This window comes from Biomphalaria glabrata, chromosome 3 (genome assembly GCF_947242115.1).
Source record: "Biomphalaria glabrata chromosome 3, xgBioGlab47.1, whole genome shotgun sequence".
NCBI lineage: Eukaryota > Metazoa > Mollusca > Gastropoda > Planorbidae > Biomphalaria > Biomphalaria glabrata.
The window spans coordinates 36,550,472-36,568,773 of NC_074713.1; the positions used below are offsets into that span (position 1 = coordinate 36,550,472).

Here is an 18,302-nt window from a genome sequence, read left to right on the forward strand (position 1 = left end):
AGTTACATATGTGCCCGTTAAAACCTAGAAACACAGTTACATATGTGCCAGTTAAAACCTAGAAACACAGTTACATATGTGCCCGTTAAAACCTAGAAACACGGTTACATATGTGCCAGTTAAAACCTAGAAACACAGTTACATATGTGCCCGTTAAAACCTAGAAACACAGTTACATATGTGCCCGTTAAAACCTAGAAACACAGCTACATATGTGCCAGTTAAAACCTAGAAACACGGTTACATAATATGTGCCAGTTAAAACCTAGAAACACAGGTACATATGTGCCCGTTAAAACCTAGAAACACAGTTACATATGTGCCCGTTAAAACCTAGAAACACGGTTACATATGTGCCAGTTAAAACCTAGAAACACGGTTACATATGTGCCCGTTAAAACCTAGAAACACAGCTACATATATCACATTACTTTAAGAATATCAAATGTCTTTACCAATCACGTTTTTATTATTATTAAGGCATGTCAGTATTTCCGTTTTAGTTTTTGACCCACTCTGAAAAAGGTTTGCTCACTTTTGGTTTAGACTTTTCTCCCAATAGAGATGACTAATTAGGGCTTTTAAGACACCAATGAGTTATCAAAGCTTAAATAAGTGCTTGACATTTGAAAGTGGAGGTCATTGTGCTGGCAACATAAAACATTTGTTAATGAAACATTACTTTCAACATGGATCACAATTTTCAAACAAACATTTCAAGCATCATAATAATAGTAACTAATTGAAATTGATTTCTAGCTACTTTAGTCATTTTGTCTTGAAAGAAAGTAGCTGTGACATATACTTAGTGTTGCATCTATGGTTTACAAGAAAAATGATAGTACTAAAAAAAAAATGCCACATAGAGACTGATTGTGTAACAGGTCTATCAAGTCAAATCTATTAAGCCTATTAAATTAATCAAACCAAATAATTGGTAAAATATGTCTTTATTGAGTAAACCAAAGGTTCCAGTCAGTTCTCTAGCTAAGTGAACAAGTTCACATTGAAGGTGCAGATCACTAAACATAAACACAAGAGTCAATAAATAGTTCACATCAAGAAACTGTAGGTGTCCGCACAATGTACAAGAACATCTTCATGAAACCAAAGAAACTATAGTGAAAACTAAATTGTCAGTTTACAAAAGTAAATTTCCAGAGAAGACAGTATATATATATATATATATATATATATATATATATATATATATCGAACAGTATATTAATCTTTTATCATATATATATATAAACATATATATTTCATTCAATATTTTCAGTTTGTACTGTACACATTATTTAAATATTGAATAAATTATTTCAAACATTGCAATAATACTTTTATGAAATTTTGTCTAATAATTATTTCACTATAGAGGCCAAAGTTTTCTCAGAAATATTTGTGTTGAAACAAGATGTCTGTATTTTAATAAAATATATAACATCTATTTATGAAATACATTTTAAAAAAGTAACTAATTTAAGCTCATGTGATGATTCAATGACTGCACACCTTGTCTTCTATAATGACTAGTGCCAGCTAAGAGCTGACTCGTACAACACCTACTTAAAAGTAGGCTAGTTTAAACTTATATCGATTTTCACACTATCTTTTTACATAAATAGCGACACATAATCTTGTTACTTTCAACTAAGTACAAATGTAATGCCAGATGTCATGGCTGACAGATTAGCCCTAGGTGTACTAATTGGCCATAAACATCACCATGACAACAATTACCTTTAATTCTGCAAGTTTCTCGCCCATTTCAATTGACAAAAAGACCAACATGACTAGAAATAAATAATGGTTACTGATTAGTATTTACAAGCCAAAACTTACAAATGCTGTTGCAATTCATAGACAACAAAGAAGGGCAGGCTCTACCAATGACCTGCAACTGGTCAACAAATATTTCTAAATACATGGATTCAACTATTGTGACATAACACAGAGCATGTCCAATTGCATAAGTGCTTGCCTTGCACACATTGCTTACTTCATAGCCTAGAGATATGCTCATTCAATAAAGAAGCAGCACACACTAGCCAAAGGTGCCAAGAAAACAATCGTCATGAGCCAATCAAAACTGTTCAAGCTGTACACAGCAAGTTACTTTGGGAATTAATTCCAATTGATTTCATTTATTATATAAAATATATCAGACAGCTCAGCTTGAAATAAATAAAATGAAAATATATTGCATTTTTTTTAAAGTTTTAAATCACATACATTTTTTTTTGGTATTTCATTTTTCATACACAGTAAAATTCCTCCAACAAACAAACTGAATGAAAGTGGTTCATACTAAAATCAAACGTAGTGAACATGATTAGCTTGTACTACTACCAAGTCAGCTGAATACAAAGAGCTTTTGCTAAAATCTAATATACTGAATACAAGTGGCTTATTCTACAGCAAAGCCATCTTTTTTCTCTATATTATAAAGCAATTTTTACATTTTTTTAAAGACATCCAGCATACAAAATTGAAATTTATTATGCAGAAAAAAAATCAACTGAATGGCAAATATGTAATATGTTACAATCAATACGCTAGAAAAATAATTTTCAAAAAAACAGCACAATTTTATGAAGCCAAGTTGGTGCACTATTGGGTGTAAAAAAAAAGTTTGTTCCGTAGTATTTCCAACAACTATTGAGATTATTGAATTGAACTTTTCATGTTTGAAGTGTAAGATAAACCTTCACATTGAAATATCAACCTGGTTAATAGATTTCATTTTTTGATCCTTTACAAGTGACAATGTAAACTACTATAATATAGTCTCTGTATAAAAAAAATGTTTAGTAAAGGTCTTGCTAAAAAACTGAAGACATCTTTGATAAAATAAAATGGAAATTACTGAAGAGAATATTCAATGGCAGATGAAAGTTTTTTTTTTTCAAATGATATAAAGAAAATATTTGTAAATAGTCAATCCTGCACACATGCTGAAGAAAGATTTAAAAATTTACTTTTGCTAACAGTGACACAATGCACAAAACAAATACAAAATTTTCATTAAAAACATTGATACAGAATAATAAAAATCAAAAAATTATTGTGATAACATGTGACAATTATTACATACATACATTTGCTTTAATATTTGAACATATTGTCAGACATGTAGTGACTAAATAATATCAAAGGAGACAATATTTTCTCTACAAAATAATATATCAATCTTGTATGTTGTCTTACAAGGACATGGATAAACACTAGGTTTAGGCTGTACATTTTGAAATATTTAATAACTCTAGGTACAAGGTGTCATTAGAAAGTTCTAGAAGTATTGTAAATGATAAAGTTTTGGTATTCACTGTAAGATGACAAATTTATCAGTCTTTCAAATCAGCCTCAAACAAAGTGTTACAAAAACACTTTCTTTCAAGTCAAATCCAAACTTCTGTCAAACTTCAAATCCCAAGACTTTACCACCTAATGTCTAAATGCAAAGAGTTTGCTATTGTAGCCTCTACTCAAGGTTTCAATGGGAGAGTTCAAGTACTAAATGACAAATTAGAGCAGTGTTAAAAAATCAATCCATTCACTCCAATTTTCAGCTTAAGCAAAGATAAAAACAATAAATCCAGTCTATATTAAAAATGTTTACCTTCATTAACTTATGAAAAGAAGCCTCAAGCATTCAAATTATAGAGTTGGCATTACACAACTCTGCATTAGCTTTCATTTGACAATTTGTTGGACATATGTTATTCTGCAATAGGAGTTGACCATAAACACTGCGCAATAGGAGTGACTGTAAAATTTGGACAAAAAAATTCTCTGAGACTCTAAAAACTGACTTGCAGTTGTCTTCTGAATATTTGTAGAAATCATAATGATTACTAAGTCAATGTATAAATTGTTATTGCACTTTTTTACTTTTCCATTACAACCAAAAAAAAATATTTCACTAATTTTGCACTGCAAATTTATAAGGTCACTACTTCCTGAACAACTATAGATATAAGATAATATAGAAGCAAAATTAAAATAGTTTTATACAACTAAACACAAGGAAATAATTTTCCAAAAAAATTTGCTGAAAAAAAAAAAAGCATATTGCTAATATAGTGTACTAAATGTTAACAAATACACACATACATATATATACATGTATAAATATTATAGGATTAATTGTACAGTAATCCAACAATTGCATTAAAATATAAATAATTCATCACTAAAAATAATAGCCAGAAAATGGAGCACAAAACATTGACATTCAAATAAATAGCCTAATGCCATGAGCAGTGAAGCGTATAACCAAGTGGAATTTCATAAAAGAAAAGAGCCATATGTCTGACTAATTACATAATTCAAAGTCTTGGAATAATGGATGAATGAAGAAAAGACAAATGTATAAATACTGTACAGTAGTCACAAGACAGAAAGAAAGACAAGCAGGGTGACACAATGTACACAGTTACAACTTGCTGTTTACACCTGAAAAGTTTATGAACTAAAATGTAGGGCCTCTGAAAGTAAAGCTACAAATGAAAAAAAAACAACAAAAAAAACTCTTCAGTGATGAAAGAAAGAAATGCTACAACCAAAAAACTCTTCAGTGATGAAAGAAAGAAATGCTACAACCAAAAAACTCTTCAGTGATGAAAGAAAGAAATGCTACAACAAAAAATGGACTGCCTGAGAAATGCAAATAAATTTGATTCAGAAAAAAGTGCACAAAGAAAGTGTTTGGTTTCAATGACACAGAGAATGAAATTATGAACAGTTTCAAATAGGACATGCTATAAATTGGGAGACTCATTTGGTCATACAGCAACAATGCTACTGTCAAATTGATTGACCTTGTAAAAAAAAAAAAAGTAGGTGAACAGGTTGCGTCCTTCAAATGCAAGACATCCCTAAAATGGAAATCCAAGGGGGACAGGCCACGATCACCCACAATTCAAAGCAAGGTAAGCTATGATTGAATGATTTTGATCATGCATACAAGATATTTTTTTTTTAAAGTAACTAAAAAGTAAACATTTTCAGAGATTCCCTAGTTGTAAATGCTAATACAGTTGATCCAGATCAAACCAGGGTTTTCTCCCCAGGTCAACACGATGGAATGGTTTGCTCTCACAGCACAAAGGTTAGAGTAGACCAAATAAAATAAGAACTAAAGCATACAATGAAATTAAACATTTAAAGACAGTGAAAATGCAATCGCTGTACAATAATGTCATGAACATATCAGTACAGTCAACATTCTGAAGACCATGCAACAAAATCAGATACATTTTGCTTTAGAGTAGGAGTCCTGAGGCACAAAGGCTATCAACAAATAAGACAATGAACTAGAAGCTTCCAATTAGACACACCAAAAAGCAGTTCAGTGAACTGCAACTAACCTAATTGATACAACATCAAGAAAACAGTCAAGGCTATTTATGTTTCATCAACAGTAACAAATGTACACAAATAGATGAACTGAAAATGTACAGTGACAATACACTTCAACAACAAATCTGATTTCTTATGTTGATTCCATGTGTATTACAATCAGTTGGGTATTATTATCAAAGTGGGAAGCAGGGGAATCTTTCAAAGCATTACTTTGATCTGATATCACTGGGATTATTGGAGAATATGCTAATTTACAAATTTGTGAAATGTAAACTGGATAACCATTAATAACAAAATCTTTGTTACAGAAATGGCTTTAAGTAATCCCACATAATTACATGCTCAACAAATGATAAAGGTCACAATGCCATGTTCCAAACAACCAATTAAATAAACAGTTCCACAATAATAGTCCAAAATGATGATTAAAAAAAACAAAACAGCAAGTGTAAATGAGGACTCCACTAAATGGAATAGTTAATTGTGACATTTCAACACAAGAAAGGAACAACTTTGTCCCTAAACTATCTTTCCTTGCTATTATTTGTTCCAATTCTTCCCCCTATTTTAAGCTAGTTCTCATTCAGGTCTGTTCTAGCTTGATCACTTAGCAATTATTCTATCACAGAACATTCTCAATTATTTTACAACTGCTGTTGTAAACATTCTAATGATAGTGCACAATGTCCACACTCATCTTTTCGAATTAAAGACACTGCCATTCCAAGCTGGATACAATATTTGGCACAGAAAGAGAATGCTTGCTTTATAAAGAAAAAAATCTTTAATGTAAATTATCTAAAATAAAATGCATAATATTTGTTGAAAGCTTGGGGAATCTTTTTAAATGGGTAAAAAAAACAAAAAAAAAATTGCATTGGAAAGATTGAGAGCTTGTTGACATGGTTTGATATGCTAACAGAAAGTCTTAGCATCTAAAAGCAGCTATTACAACAGCATAGTTCAACAAGCAGCAGTACTTGTTACCACAAAAAGATAACTATTGCTTAAGTGTGCATTTACTTTAAAACTTTGACAGGTGGCCTGTAGCGCAAATTTGATTTCTTGTGTTTTGGCTTCTTGACAACTTTTTTGCGAATATCGTAGTCATACCTGCAAAACCAAATGTTGTCCACACAAGCATTTGGAGGAGGTCTAGGCCTGCGAAACATTTGGTCCTCCTCTGATATTGTGTTTAGCTGAGCTCGCCACCTTGGTAATGGTACTCCTTGTTCTGCTCGAGCAGTTTCAGCTTCTAGCCTGCACAAAAAAATAATTGTTGAATAAACTCTTTATAATTGCTTTTATTTAAAGAAAGAATCACTCATTATTATAAATAAATATCAAATATAACTTAAAAAAAACAAACCACTATAAAATATAATTTTAAAAAATTTATTATAATATATAATTTTAAAAAATGAATTAGTATCCAGGAACATTACCTGCAGTACTCATTAAACAAAAGCACAAAACATTTGTCATCTATACAGGCCACACTGTTCTCCTCTCTGTGTTTAGAGGCAAACAATTCTTGTTCTCCATCCTCAGGCTCACGACCTTGTAGTGTATGTTCAGGTTGGTAGTACCACAGCATGCTGAACATCATTTCACCTGGAATTACAACATGACATCTTTGAAGAACAGAAAAAAAACAAAAAAAAACTATTGTAACAAAACGGTGGAAACAAATGTAAATTTCTAATGGCTTGTGCCATTTTGTGCATATGGTAGACCATTACACCTCTTTCCCTAGAATTATTAGAAATCAAACAATTCCAATTAAAAGGATGGACATATTACTGAATATCCTGTGATTCTTTAATAGTTGAATATAAGACGAGACCTTGTCTTTCTGGAAATGAGACTAGATCTAATTTGTATATTAGAAATATCTACCTGGATACAAAATTAAATAAACCTGAATATTAGATCTTAACAACCTGAATATAAAACAGAGTCTAAGTGAATATATTTACACATCTACTTAGATACAAGACCACCTAAAACTCAGTTACATTTAGATTTACAGCTGAATGATGTGCATTCAAATTAAATATAAATCTGCAAAATGCATAGAATATATAAAGAACAACTATCTTCCAATTCCCAATAATTTGCTTGCCAAGAAAAAATAAATGAGATTAAGGTATACACAAGACAGCAATAAATGAAGCAATGAGTTAATGATACTTCATAAACCAGAAACATACCATGCAAGTTCTCCCACAGACAAGTTACTCTGGCTACATAAGGAACACTGCCATCCCCATCAGACTGAAGAATAACACAGTCTCTTACAGAGACCACTTCACCAGAACTGTGACACATGGCTTTGTAACATTTGTGTACTCTGACTTGTTCTTCACGACCCTGTGGGAATATAGAATTGCACACACCGGTGAAAGACCTGAACTTGATATTGCTAAGCATAACTAAAACGAGTTTAACGAATGCCCGAACACAAGTTTTTTCTTTAGTTAAGTAATTTACTACAATTATTAACAATTGTGGACTTGTGAAAAGGGACATAAATTTGTAATAACTTGCTTTAACATTTAAAATTTTTCATCACAACTTTTAAACTACAATTCTTGTTTTCTTTTACATAGTGCCCGAGATAAAGAAATTCTTTACTTCAAAGGGTAAGCAAGCGATAGGACAAGAACTTTAAAAAAAAAAAAAAAAACACAACATAACTTATTTGAACTCAAATGGGTCAGCAAGCCAGGTGACATAAACAACTTACCAAAGTCAACTTTGGGATGTTTCTCATCTCTCCTTCCCCTACCCATGTCCAGCCATGATTGGTGTTGGTCCTAGGAAGTGGAATGAGAAACATGGGGTCTTCCTTGACTCTCTTGACAAGTTTCTTGGACTTTGACTGACTAACAGCAGGCATTTTTTTGTTGACACATTTGTTCTTGACATCTAGTGCTATGTCATCAATAGTTACACTTAAGAGGGATTTGGTGCCTATAGAAATGTCATCTTTAAACTTCACTACAGGCTTTTTGACTGACTCTGAAGATTTGGAAGTTCCTATGATTTTGTCCTTGTTCTGAAGCTTCAAATTTCCCAAACTGCCAAGCTTTTCAGTTTTTTTCATAGCTTTAATCTTACTTTCATCTTTATGCTTGCTCTCTAATGGTTTGCTAACTTTCACTTTAGCCTTTTGACTAAGTGTGCCACTAGATTGCTGTTGCTGAGTTTTGTTCTTATCAGACACTTGTATGTCAGAGACATCTGACGTTTTGGCTTTGACAAACTTTGCCAATGGCTCATCATCAGATGATTCATCTGTATCATCTATAACTATAACATCATTGATGCCTTTAGTTTTATCAAGTTTATCCAAGCTAGCTGAAACTTTGGCAGAAGTTACCAGAGTAATCTCATTTGGAGGTTTCTGAGACTTCAGAACAGAATGATCAAACACAGGTTTTTGAGCTTTCACTGGTTGGTCAATGATTGGCTTTGGAGGCCTGATTACAACATACTCAATAGATGGTTTCTGGTTTTTGAGAATGGAATAAGTGAATGGGGTCTGGGTTCGAATAGCCACAAAGTCAACAGAAGGTTTTGGGGGCTTTGCTACTGGGCGATCTGCAGGTTTAATGGTAACAAAATTAACTGGTGCTTTTTTGAAGACTGACACTTGTTCTACAATTGGTTTCTGACTTCTGATACTAGATTGAGTTTCTTTCTTTGATAGAATTTCTTTCTTTAAGTCAAAACAATTTGTACCTTTTTGGGTACTAGATGGAGCTAAGCTATTTGCAGAAACCTTTTCTACAGGTGCAATCTCTACAGGCTTTCTGTTTAGACTGTACAGATTGTTGTTGCTACTGATAGTGTTATTGTTATTTATAGATATGGAATACATTTTGTGGTCTGGTTCAGGCTTGACCTTGTAACTAGGCATGTCAAGAATGGAAGAGACAGAATAGGAAGCATTGAAAGACGCATGGCCAGCAATGCTGACTTTGGAAGGACTAGTTTTCCCCATGGAGCTGCTGCTTGAGGCAGAGGACATAGGTTGGTGGATTTCTGTGTTCATGTTGTCTATTTGATACATGGCAGAATGGGCACTGTGGAGAAGGTCAGAGACATCAGAGCTTTCAGCAGACTTTCGTCTAGAATTAGCTGCCCTTGGAGAGCAATCTATTTGACAAGCACTGTTCTTTTGCAGCACATCACAATTGGAGGGAGGATAGTCTTCTTTTTCTTTCTTACAGGGAGCTGCCATTGAGGACCCAGAAACACTGACCACATACTTGGCTGGTGAGCCAGTGTTTGTGCCCAGGTTTGTAGGGAAGTACACATTTTTACTGTAAGGTGTCTGAGCCACTGGCCTATGGGAGCTTAAGCTCTGGTGCTCAGATGAGCTAGAAAAGTCCAGCACAGGTGAGTTGACAATGGGCTGGACACCAATCGGATTCATTGATCTTAGTGATTCCATAGGCGATGCAGGGGGTTGGTGGGACACTTGCGGTCCAATAGAAGTTGGTCTGTGTGTATGAGCTGGGGGTGGAGGTGGTGGAGGCATGCAACTGGTGTCCTGGTTTAAACCAGACATCTGAGGGTATGACTGGTATCCAGCTGGGTAGGAGTTGATGGAGCTCATCTCCTGAGGTAGTGCATGTAAGACAGACTGAGGCTGCACTAAAGGAAACCTCTGGTGTAAGGCCTGCAATGCAGAGGCACTTGGCTGGGACAGACCTTGAAGTGGAGCTGAATAGTAAGATGGATAATTAAATCCAGCTAATGGAAAGAAAAAGAAATTCATTTAAATTAAAATTTTTCTCAAACAAGGTCAAATCATACTAAATGAAAATTATTGCATAATCCTACAACTGGCACTTACTGTACTCAAAACAATTACTTCTGTTTATATTATTACCCATGCACATCAATTTCATTTGAATATGATGTATAATGTACAGGTTGAGTACAATAACACTATTTTCATATTGAACATTGAAATATTCTCGCACCATTTGCAACTATTGGACAAAAACATATTTAACTTTTGAATTAGGGTTGCACCAGATAGTACTTTTTGATATCTGACTGAAGCAGGATGTGACTGGATTGTAAAATATGATATATCCAGATATCTACAGGAGATCATGTTACTGAACATTTTACATAACTTCTAATTAACATACCTACATTCATATTTATTTTGTCTTTTATTTACCATATTATTTTAAACTCCATTACTGATTGGTGATATTAAAGTTTCACAGCGTTTATGATAGACAAATCAAAAAGTAATGTGTGTTATGTATAAGGGTGTGTGTGTATGTACAAGGCCATGAACTGTAAAAGAGGTCAATGGGATGATCAATGAAGAATATATATATATATAGATATGTATATTGAACTAATGTAAAGCTCTCAAAGGTAAAGTGCATTCTAGGCTGTATAGTGGGTAGATATGTAAGTGCTTATGTATTTCAGACCATCAACTGGTCAACAGGCTTGTATTTTAAAGGTGACAGACCACTTCTGTTGTTGGCATCTAGGGCTTGATTTAGTTAAGTTTGAAGTTTATAGCGGCTATCTGGAGTGTTTTATAAACAGCAGGAACATCAAATGCACCCTTTTTATATCTTCAACCGTAGTGGCCTTCTAGAAAGAGCAGAAGAGTACATTAAATTCTTCTCTGTAGGCCCATTATTGAGATGCACACCTAAGAGCACTAGGAAAACCAACTCTAGAGAAAATTTCATCCACAACCTCCAAAAAGTAAATAGAATGTGTGTCTGACTGATTTTAACAACCTGGTCAGATAGATGCACACATGTAAGCCTAGTGTACTGTATATAGTCGATGACGGTGATGACCATCATGCATTTTTTTCTTATGCAATGGTGTTTGTTGTATGCTGAGTGGTCAGGCAAGAAAAGAACACATTGGCATTGTTAGTCAAGCATGTAGATCTCTTCCACCCTTACACTAGTTACAGAGTTAACAAATATTTCTTTTTACACTCCAGCAAATTTTTTTTTCTTTGGTTACGTTTGGTTACGTAGAAATCTGGATTCAATTTCTTAAATGAGATTTCAAACTTAACTGTAAGGTTTTCCATTATATAATAAGTCAAAAGAATTGATAAAAATTATAAAGTAGCCATTTTTTCTAAAGGTTTCAATTCAAGGCAAAAATATCCACATGCAAACACACATCTTTTTTTTTTTTATTTTATTGTACAAGAAAGTTTGTAAGAAGAAACATTTTCCTTAATACTGATTTTATTATGGAGAAAGATTTGTACAATGATAAAAGAGTTATATCCAACCATAGGACTAAGTCAGATAGTTATCTAGGTATAGACCAAACAAACCACACAAAAATTATGAAAAGTTGTTAAAGCTTAATTAAATTATTTTTAGTTTAGTTTAGCTTTTTTTTTTTAATTGGTGAATTTTAGTTCAACTACTTTATTTTTAGTTTCAACTCATTTCTATTTTAATGTTTAAAATTCAGTTAAGTATCCAGCACTAATGAAACATAGTCATATACTAGTAGTTTGTGTAACAATAAGTCATGGGACTTTATGTCCAAGTAAGAAAACTCAGTTTATTCATAAGATGTGACCTTTAGACATTGTTAACATGTTGTCTTAATGTGGTCACCTGTCCATCTATACACTCAATGTGATGTACTAAACAAAAAAACACACAACTAAAAAGGTAAATACACAGTGTAGGTTTACTATCTGGAAAATATCCGGCAGTGATATTCGTCTGGAGTCGAATATGGCTTAATATTTAACAGGATCGAAGGTTAGGTGCAGCCCTAATTGAAATAGTCCAGATATAATGTTTAGATATTCAAGCGTGTGATTTTTTGCACTCAACCTGACATTTCTTTTAAAGAGATAAATAAGAATAAAAGTATATATTGCTAGTTATATTTCCATTAAAATCTTACCAATGTGCTGAACAGGTAAATGGAGACTTGTGTTGTAAGGATTGATAGAACCTCTTCTCAAGCTAAGTGCTCCCATGGGACTTAAAGTGTATGTAGATGAGAATTCACTGGTCAGGTCATTATTGGTCACTCCATAGGGGACAGGAGATGGGCTAGATGGAACAAACATTCCCTGCTGTCGATCCATAGCATATTGATAAATATAAGCAGGCGAGGTGTAACTAGGCGGCACTTTGATAGGCTGTGTATGGGCATGCTGCTGGGAGTAGACTGGCTGAGGAATGGGGTGGTGGATGTAGCTGGTCATGTGACTGGTTCTGTGACCGATTGGAAGTTGTGGAATGGGTGTGGCCACACGACAAGACTGTGGTTTTATTGGAGAAGCTATTTTTTCAGGTTTATCCTCTAGTACTGGAGTAACTATTTTTTTAGGGCTAGGTGTCAAAATTTTTGTCTTTTCTGGTGTGGAACATTTTTCAACATCTATAAGACCTTGAAAGTCTTCCTTTTGTGCTCGGAGATACTCTTTCAGAATTCGGCTATCTCCAACTTGGTGGAGAGTTCTCAAGATTGAATTATCTTCAATACTCTCACACTGGCCACTTACATCTACCTCCATTGTTTCATCTTTCTGTACGGCAGCAGCTTCTGCATCTTTTACAACATCCACTTTTTTGGCATTGCCCAGGCCAGCTTTCCATGACATTGTCCGTCGTTGATTCTGCGTGCAAGTTCTAAGCTCTGTCCAATCAAACACCCTAGTCCTGGCAGCAGACTCTACCACAACACACTCTTCTTCCTGCTCCATGGCTATCATAGCTTTGGCTATTAGACTTGCCTGTCTAGGGGATTTCTCAATAATATTGCTCAGCTGATGACCACTCGGGAAAGTCTTTTTTTTCTTCTTTTTCTTCACCACAATCTTTGATTTGCTTTTGACCTGGGAAGTTTTTCTGACTTTAGATGCAGGTTCATCCTTATCATCTTTAGTGTCTGCAGCTTTTCTTTTCTTCCATTTATCAGCAGCTTGATTGATTTCTGTTTTAGAATTTGATTTGACAGCTGAAATTTTGTTACTAGATTTCTGAGTCTTTAGAGATTCACTCGATTTAGGTTTTGACCCTTCTTTTGGGTTAGATTTATTCTTCTTTTCTTCAGAACCAGTTTCTGGTTTATTCTGAACTTTGTCTTTATCACTTTCTTCTTTGTCTGTGGGACAAACACTATCAACCTTTTTAGATGGCAGCTTTGCTTGTGACTTCAATGGAGCAAGCTTTTCATACATTATGTTTACTCTGATGCTAGCATTAAGGCTTGCCTCACGTTTTCCCATGACTTTCGCTCCCCAAAAATCCAAAAAACTATTAGAGCTAGTCAAACGCTTCAATTTTTCTTTCTGCTTGGCAGACTTGGACTTGACAGGCTTGGATTTCTGAATTCTGGATTTATTTTTGGAATCAACTGATTGTTTTTGGGGACTATTTTTTGGTTTGCTTCCATTGGTTCTCTCTTTAAGGAGCTTGCTTTTATTAGAAGTGACTATGGAAGTTTTAATTTCCTTTGGAGACTTATCTCTTGTTCTGTTAGCAATAGGTTTGTATGCATTTGCTCTCAACTTTAAAGAGGATTTCTTAACCAGGTTCACTTTCCCTCCATCTTTCCCAGCAGCTTTAGTCTTCCCAGAAGTCAGCTGGCTGGTTTGTTTGCTTTTCATGGTGCAAGTTGACTTAAATAAGTAATGAAAGTTGATGTGTAATGCTTTTATCTTGTTATGTAGCTTCCATTCATCTGGAATCAGAAACAAGTTTGTGTGATTTAAAAAAAAATATTAAATATAATTTCTCTTAAATGTATGATAGTAGCAAAAATAAGCTAACAAAATATTCACATTTGTTTTGTTTTATTATCTACCTATTGTCTAGAATTATTTTAGTATATTATGTCTCCATATATTGTTTTGGTACCTTATTTGAATATGCTCATATACACTACTCCATTAAAATTGTTATCCTGTCAGTAAATAATTTTGAAAAATATTGTCTAGATGAAATTTTTAGGATTCAGGAAGAAAGTAAATGTGAAATCCAATAATTTTAATTAGAATTTATGTAGACATATTATATATATATATATATATATATATATATATATAATACATTTTAACACAAAGACTATCACAACTGTGCATCTAAACATAAACAAATCTTTAAAAAACATTTCAACAAGATTGGACAGCAATTACCAAGAATTATTTAGGCTTGAGACGTTCCAAATACTATTAAACATTGACTTTTTAACCTTTAATTTTACACTTCAACTTTTTAATATAATATGCAAGCTGGAATTCAAGGGACTTGTATGTCAGTAAAGGAAGACAAAAGCTTTCATTGTAATTCATTGTCAGCAATTATTATCACTTGCAATCTGACAATCTGATTCAGTTGTTTACAACATTTATCCTGAAATGACAAAGTAGTAAAAAAAAAAAAATGTAACTACCCATGAAAAGTTTTGCTCAATGTCAAGTTTTTTAGACAAAAAATCTATTTTTCCGATGGTCTTAGGCGCCCCTGGAAAATCGCCATTCGACCCCCAAGTGGGTCGTGACCCACATGTTGATTGAGAACCCCTGGTGTATGCAGTTCAGATGTGAAGGCAAGCAACTGGTGACTAGAAATCTTCAGTCAGGAGGGGCTCATTACTGACATTAGCCTTGGCTCGCTACCCAGGCAGAAAACAGAATCCAAAACCTCAGTGGATATACCCTTTCATAGGATGGGCATTGGGATACAAATCAGGAGCTGGCAACCATAAGCCATAAAAGGCAACTTGCAGCACAGTGCTACAACATGATTGTTATAGTCAGTAATCTAAATTTTTCTAGCTCTAGACTCTAGAGACATAGATTTAATACTATACAAAGCGTACAGACTATAAATATAAATATATATTGAATATTGAGCTAGAAATTTAATCTAAGTTTAGAGACTCATGGATAGAAGTTGTATTTAAATGTCTAGATTCTAGATCTAGATTATCTATGTCAGTTTTTAGGCTAGAACAATCTATAAATCTAGCATACAATATAAATTATAAGAATGGAATTTATAATTAATAAAAGACCAGTCACAAGTGACTAATCTAGAGCTGCATCGCCATTAGAATAGATCTAACTAGATCTGGTCACTTGCTGAGAGATCCAGTCTTACTTTTAGCTAAATTACAATAGCTAGATTTCTAACTTGTTGCACTTTCACTGATTCAGTCTGTCACTGTCACTTTCTCAAACAAACAATTGTCAATTGGATGAAACAATAACAAATAAATAAACAAGGCCAAGGCACACAAGTCACAAGCAAGGAAACGAAAAACTGACAATACAAATTAACCAATTGAAGATTCGTAGAAATGCAACCTAATGGCTTGTGAAAGTAACATTCTGTTCCTTACAGCTCCAAATCGATAACTAACCCAACCTCTCTGCAAAAAAAAAACAACAATAAAATACCGGCAACGATATCAAATATTCAGAGGCTAAATTTATTTGATCTTGCCGACAAAAACTCAACTGAGCAAATCTTCAAGATTTTCAATCTAAATTTTGCTGAAACGCATATAATGTGTACTTAAGTGCAAATACAAAAAGAAAATAACACTTACGTTGCGTCGCAAACTGCGGTGTCTTTCCTGTGAGCGATTTCTACGTTATCAGACTGGTCGATAAACGATAGTATCACCGCCATGTTTTCTCTAGTGCGTTAAGGAGGAAGAGACCCGAGTTGTCAACTGCAACTCATGATATTTGAAAAATTCGTTGTGAAAAAATAGCTAAATAGTAAAATTGAACTAGTTGGCAATATTATATTTTACTAACCCATTAAGGCTTCAATGTTACTGAGATTGGCCTATACATAATCTTTCTTTTTTATCTATGGGCTAAATATCTAGATTATCTAGATCTATATATACACATAGAAACTAAGAGAAGCACGAAAAAATGTTAAGCAACGTCTGTAATTGATCAGATGCCCTCAAACGTTGGCACAATGTGATATGTATACACACATTTTAGAATTTTTTTTTAAATTACATCGTTAGAATAAAATTTAGATCTATATTTAGATCTAGATTTAAGTAGTCTTATATAGACCTAAAACACTATAAGAATGAGCAAACTAAGGGGGGGGGGGGAAGTTAACTAATGCTCAAATATATGTCATCAAAATGTCTAGCTTCATGTTAAATTTAAAATAAAATATTATATTGTTACGAATCTCACTATCCAGGCTCTCTGCAAACTGCACCATACACCACCAACTTAAAGAACTTGACAAGTCAGGGCTCCAAAATAAAGTAAAGGTTTAATGTCCATAAATAACAGCCAATACTGTACAATCGGCAGCACGTAGAACAGTACAAATAGCTCTGCGATAACAAATATCTCTCCGATAACACCGTTCCGCCGTATCAAGTCTTGCACTGGCCTCTCCGTCTCGTTCCGGGCTTGCACTGGGTTCAGCAGTTCGGGACTGACTTCACACACTTGGGCTCGTTGTGTCGGACTCGATCACAGACCAAGATCAAGACGCCGTTCATCTCAACTGTACTTGACAGTACTCCGCACTGAACCGTCGTAATGCTCCGTTGAACTGTGCTGTAGTCGACCGTGTTCTGAACTCCTGTCGTGAAACCGCTTTCTGAACCGTCTTGACTGCGTCGCCTCCGCTCTTATATAGGGTCCCTACTGGCCTTCTCGAACCGGACAGAACGCCGCTCGACGTTTCTAGGTGGTCAGATGACTACAACGCTCGTGACGTCCCTGAGCTCTGTTCACGTCGTCGATCCTTCCCGAACTCTCTTGTTGACACTCGTCTCGGCCGATCGTCGTAACTCGTCACGGTTGACCGCTCGTCTAGCGCTGGCCTGGGGCGATTTGCGTCGGCTGACTACACACACACCACTACCCCTCTCTGTGCCACCACCAGGTTTATAACAATATAGATTCTTTTTTATGAAATATAATTATTTTTATATGTTTCTGCGACGAAAATGAATCTTATTTAATGTTTCTAACAACAACTTTAAAAAATGCATATCTTTTCGATAATTTAATTGAAATTTTTAATCTGGTAGGCCTATATTAAAACTCAAGCCAAGAAATAAACCTTGTATGTTTCAGTTTTTACTTGTCACTCCCTATTTTTTTTTTTTTTTTGTATTTACCCTTTTCTCTAACTGTGAAACTGATTAGCAATGGCGTGTTTAAAAAAAAATGGAACAAAATCTTTACCTAAGTACCGAGTTGTTATATTTTCTCTCTTTACTAGCGTCAGGTGAGTAACGGTAGAGAGGGTGTCACGCCAACAGTTCTACATTCACCAAGCAGAGGTCGTCCACAGCATTATATCAAGAGACAGACCTGTCCTCTCCAGAAAGGCAAAGATGAGAGATTAGACGATGAAGAGATTCGGTAGTTTGGGTTAAATGTCATTCGATTGGACCTGTCTAGAAACATATAGATATAATAGATCTAAACGCTTTTTTTTTCACACATTTGTAGTGATCCATGGCCTTAAAAGAAGGAATCTGAGTCTTCACTGAAAGGAAGTTTGATGATAATGTAAATATGATTTGGTTATGAAAGATAATAAACGCGATTTAACTGTTTTAGACCAAAAAAAAATAGGAACATCGTGTGCTTGTTTTCATGCAGACTTATAATGATCAAGCCTTTTTTTTTTTACCCTAATCACTATTTTTTAGATTTTAAAAAAGTGGTCTTTTTAAAAGTTTGTAACAAAATAAAAAGAAAGATATTTGTTTTTGCGTAGATTGGAATTTTAAAAAAGTGATTTCAAAGGGTGAAGTTTCAAGTGAAGAAAATCTAGCACAAAATCGTGCAATTGGCAGTGATGAATTAAAATTGAGTGCCGAACACTCATATGAGGGGTTCACTAGATGGCGTGATAAAAGTTTAAGAATCTAAATATATATTA

General features: G+C 34.1%; 1 protein-coding gene across 2 annotated transcripts; it reads right to left on the bottom strand.

Moving 5' to 3' along the window:
* Positions 1 to 933: 933 nt before the first annotated feature.
* LOC106062014 (uncharacterized) lies at positions 934 to 16,074 on the bottom strand. 2 transcript variants are annotated; one of them, XM_013220271.2, is made up of 7 exons: positions 15,967 to 16,074; positions 14,549 to 14,765; positions 12,307 to 14,094; positions 8,114 to 10,128; positions 7,578 to 7,737; positions 6,810 to 6,978; positions 934 to 6,624 (listed from the first exon to the last, which is right to left on the bottom strand). In XM_013220271.2, exons 3-7 carry the CDS (start codon positions 14,018 to 14,020, stop codon positions 6,384 to 6,386), a joined length of 4,299 nt encoding a protein of 1,432 aa, XP_013075725.2. In that variant the 5' UTR covers positions 14,021 to 14,094; positions 14,549 to 14,765; positions 15,967 to 16,074; the 3' UTR covers positions 934 to 6,383. The 2 variants fall into 2 exon arrangements, with proteins under 2 accessions (XP_013075725.2, XP_013075726.2); XM_013220272.2 differs by lacking the exon at positions 14,549 to 14,765.
* Positions 16,075 to 18,302: the final 2,228 nt, after the last annotated feature.

Excerpts from the sequence above, each read along its gene's own strand:
- LOC106062014 (XM_013220272.2), bottom strand. The coding sequence starts at position 14,020 with ATGAAAAGCAAACAAACCAGCCAGCTGACTTCTGGGAAGACTAAAGCT. Across the intron at positions 7,738-8,113 it reads ACATCCCAAAGTTGACTTTG|GGTCGTGAAGAACAAGTCAG; the intron begins GTAAGTTGTTTA and ends ATATTCCCACAG. Across the intron at positions 6,625-6,809 it reads TTGTTTAATGAGTACTGCAG|GCTAGAAGCTGAAACTGCTC; the intron begins GTAATGTTCCTG and ends TTTTTTGTGCAG.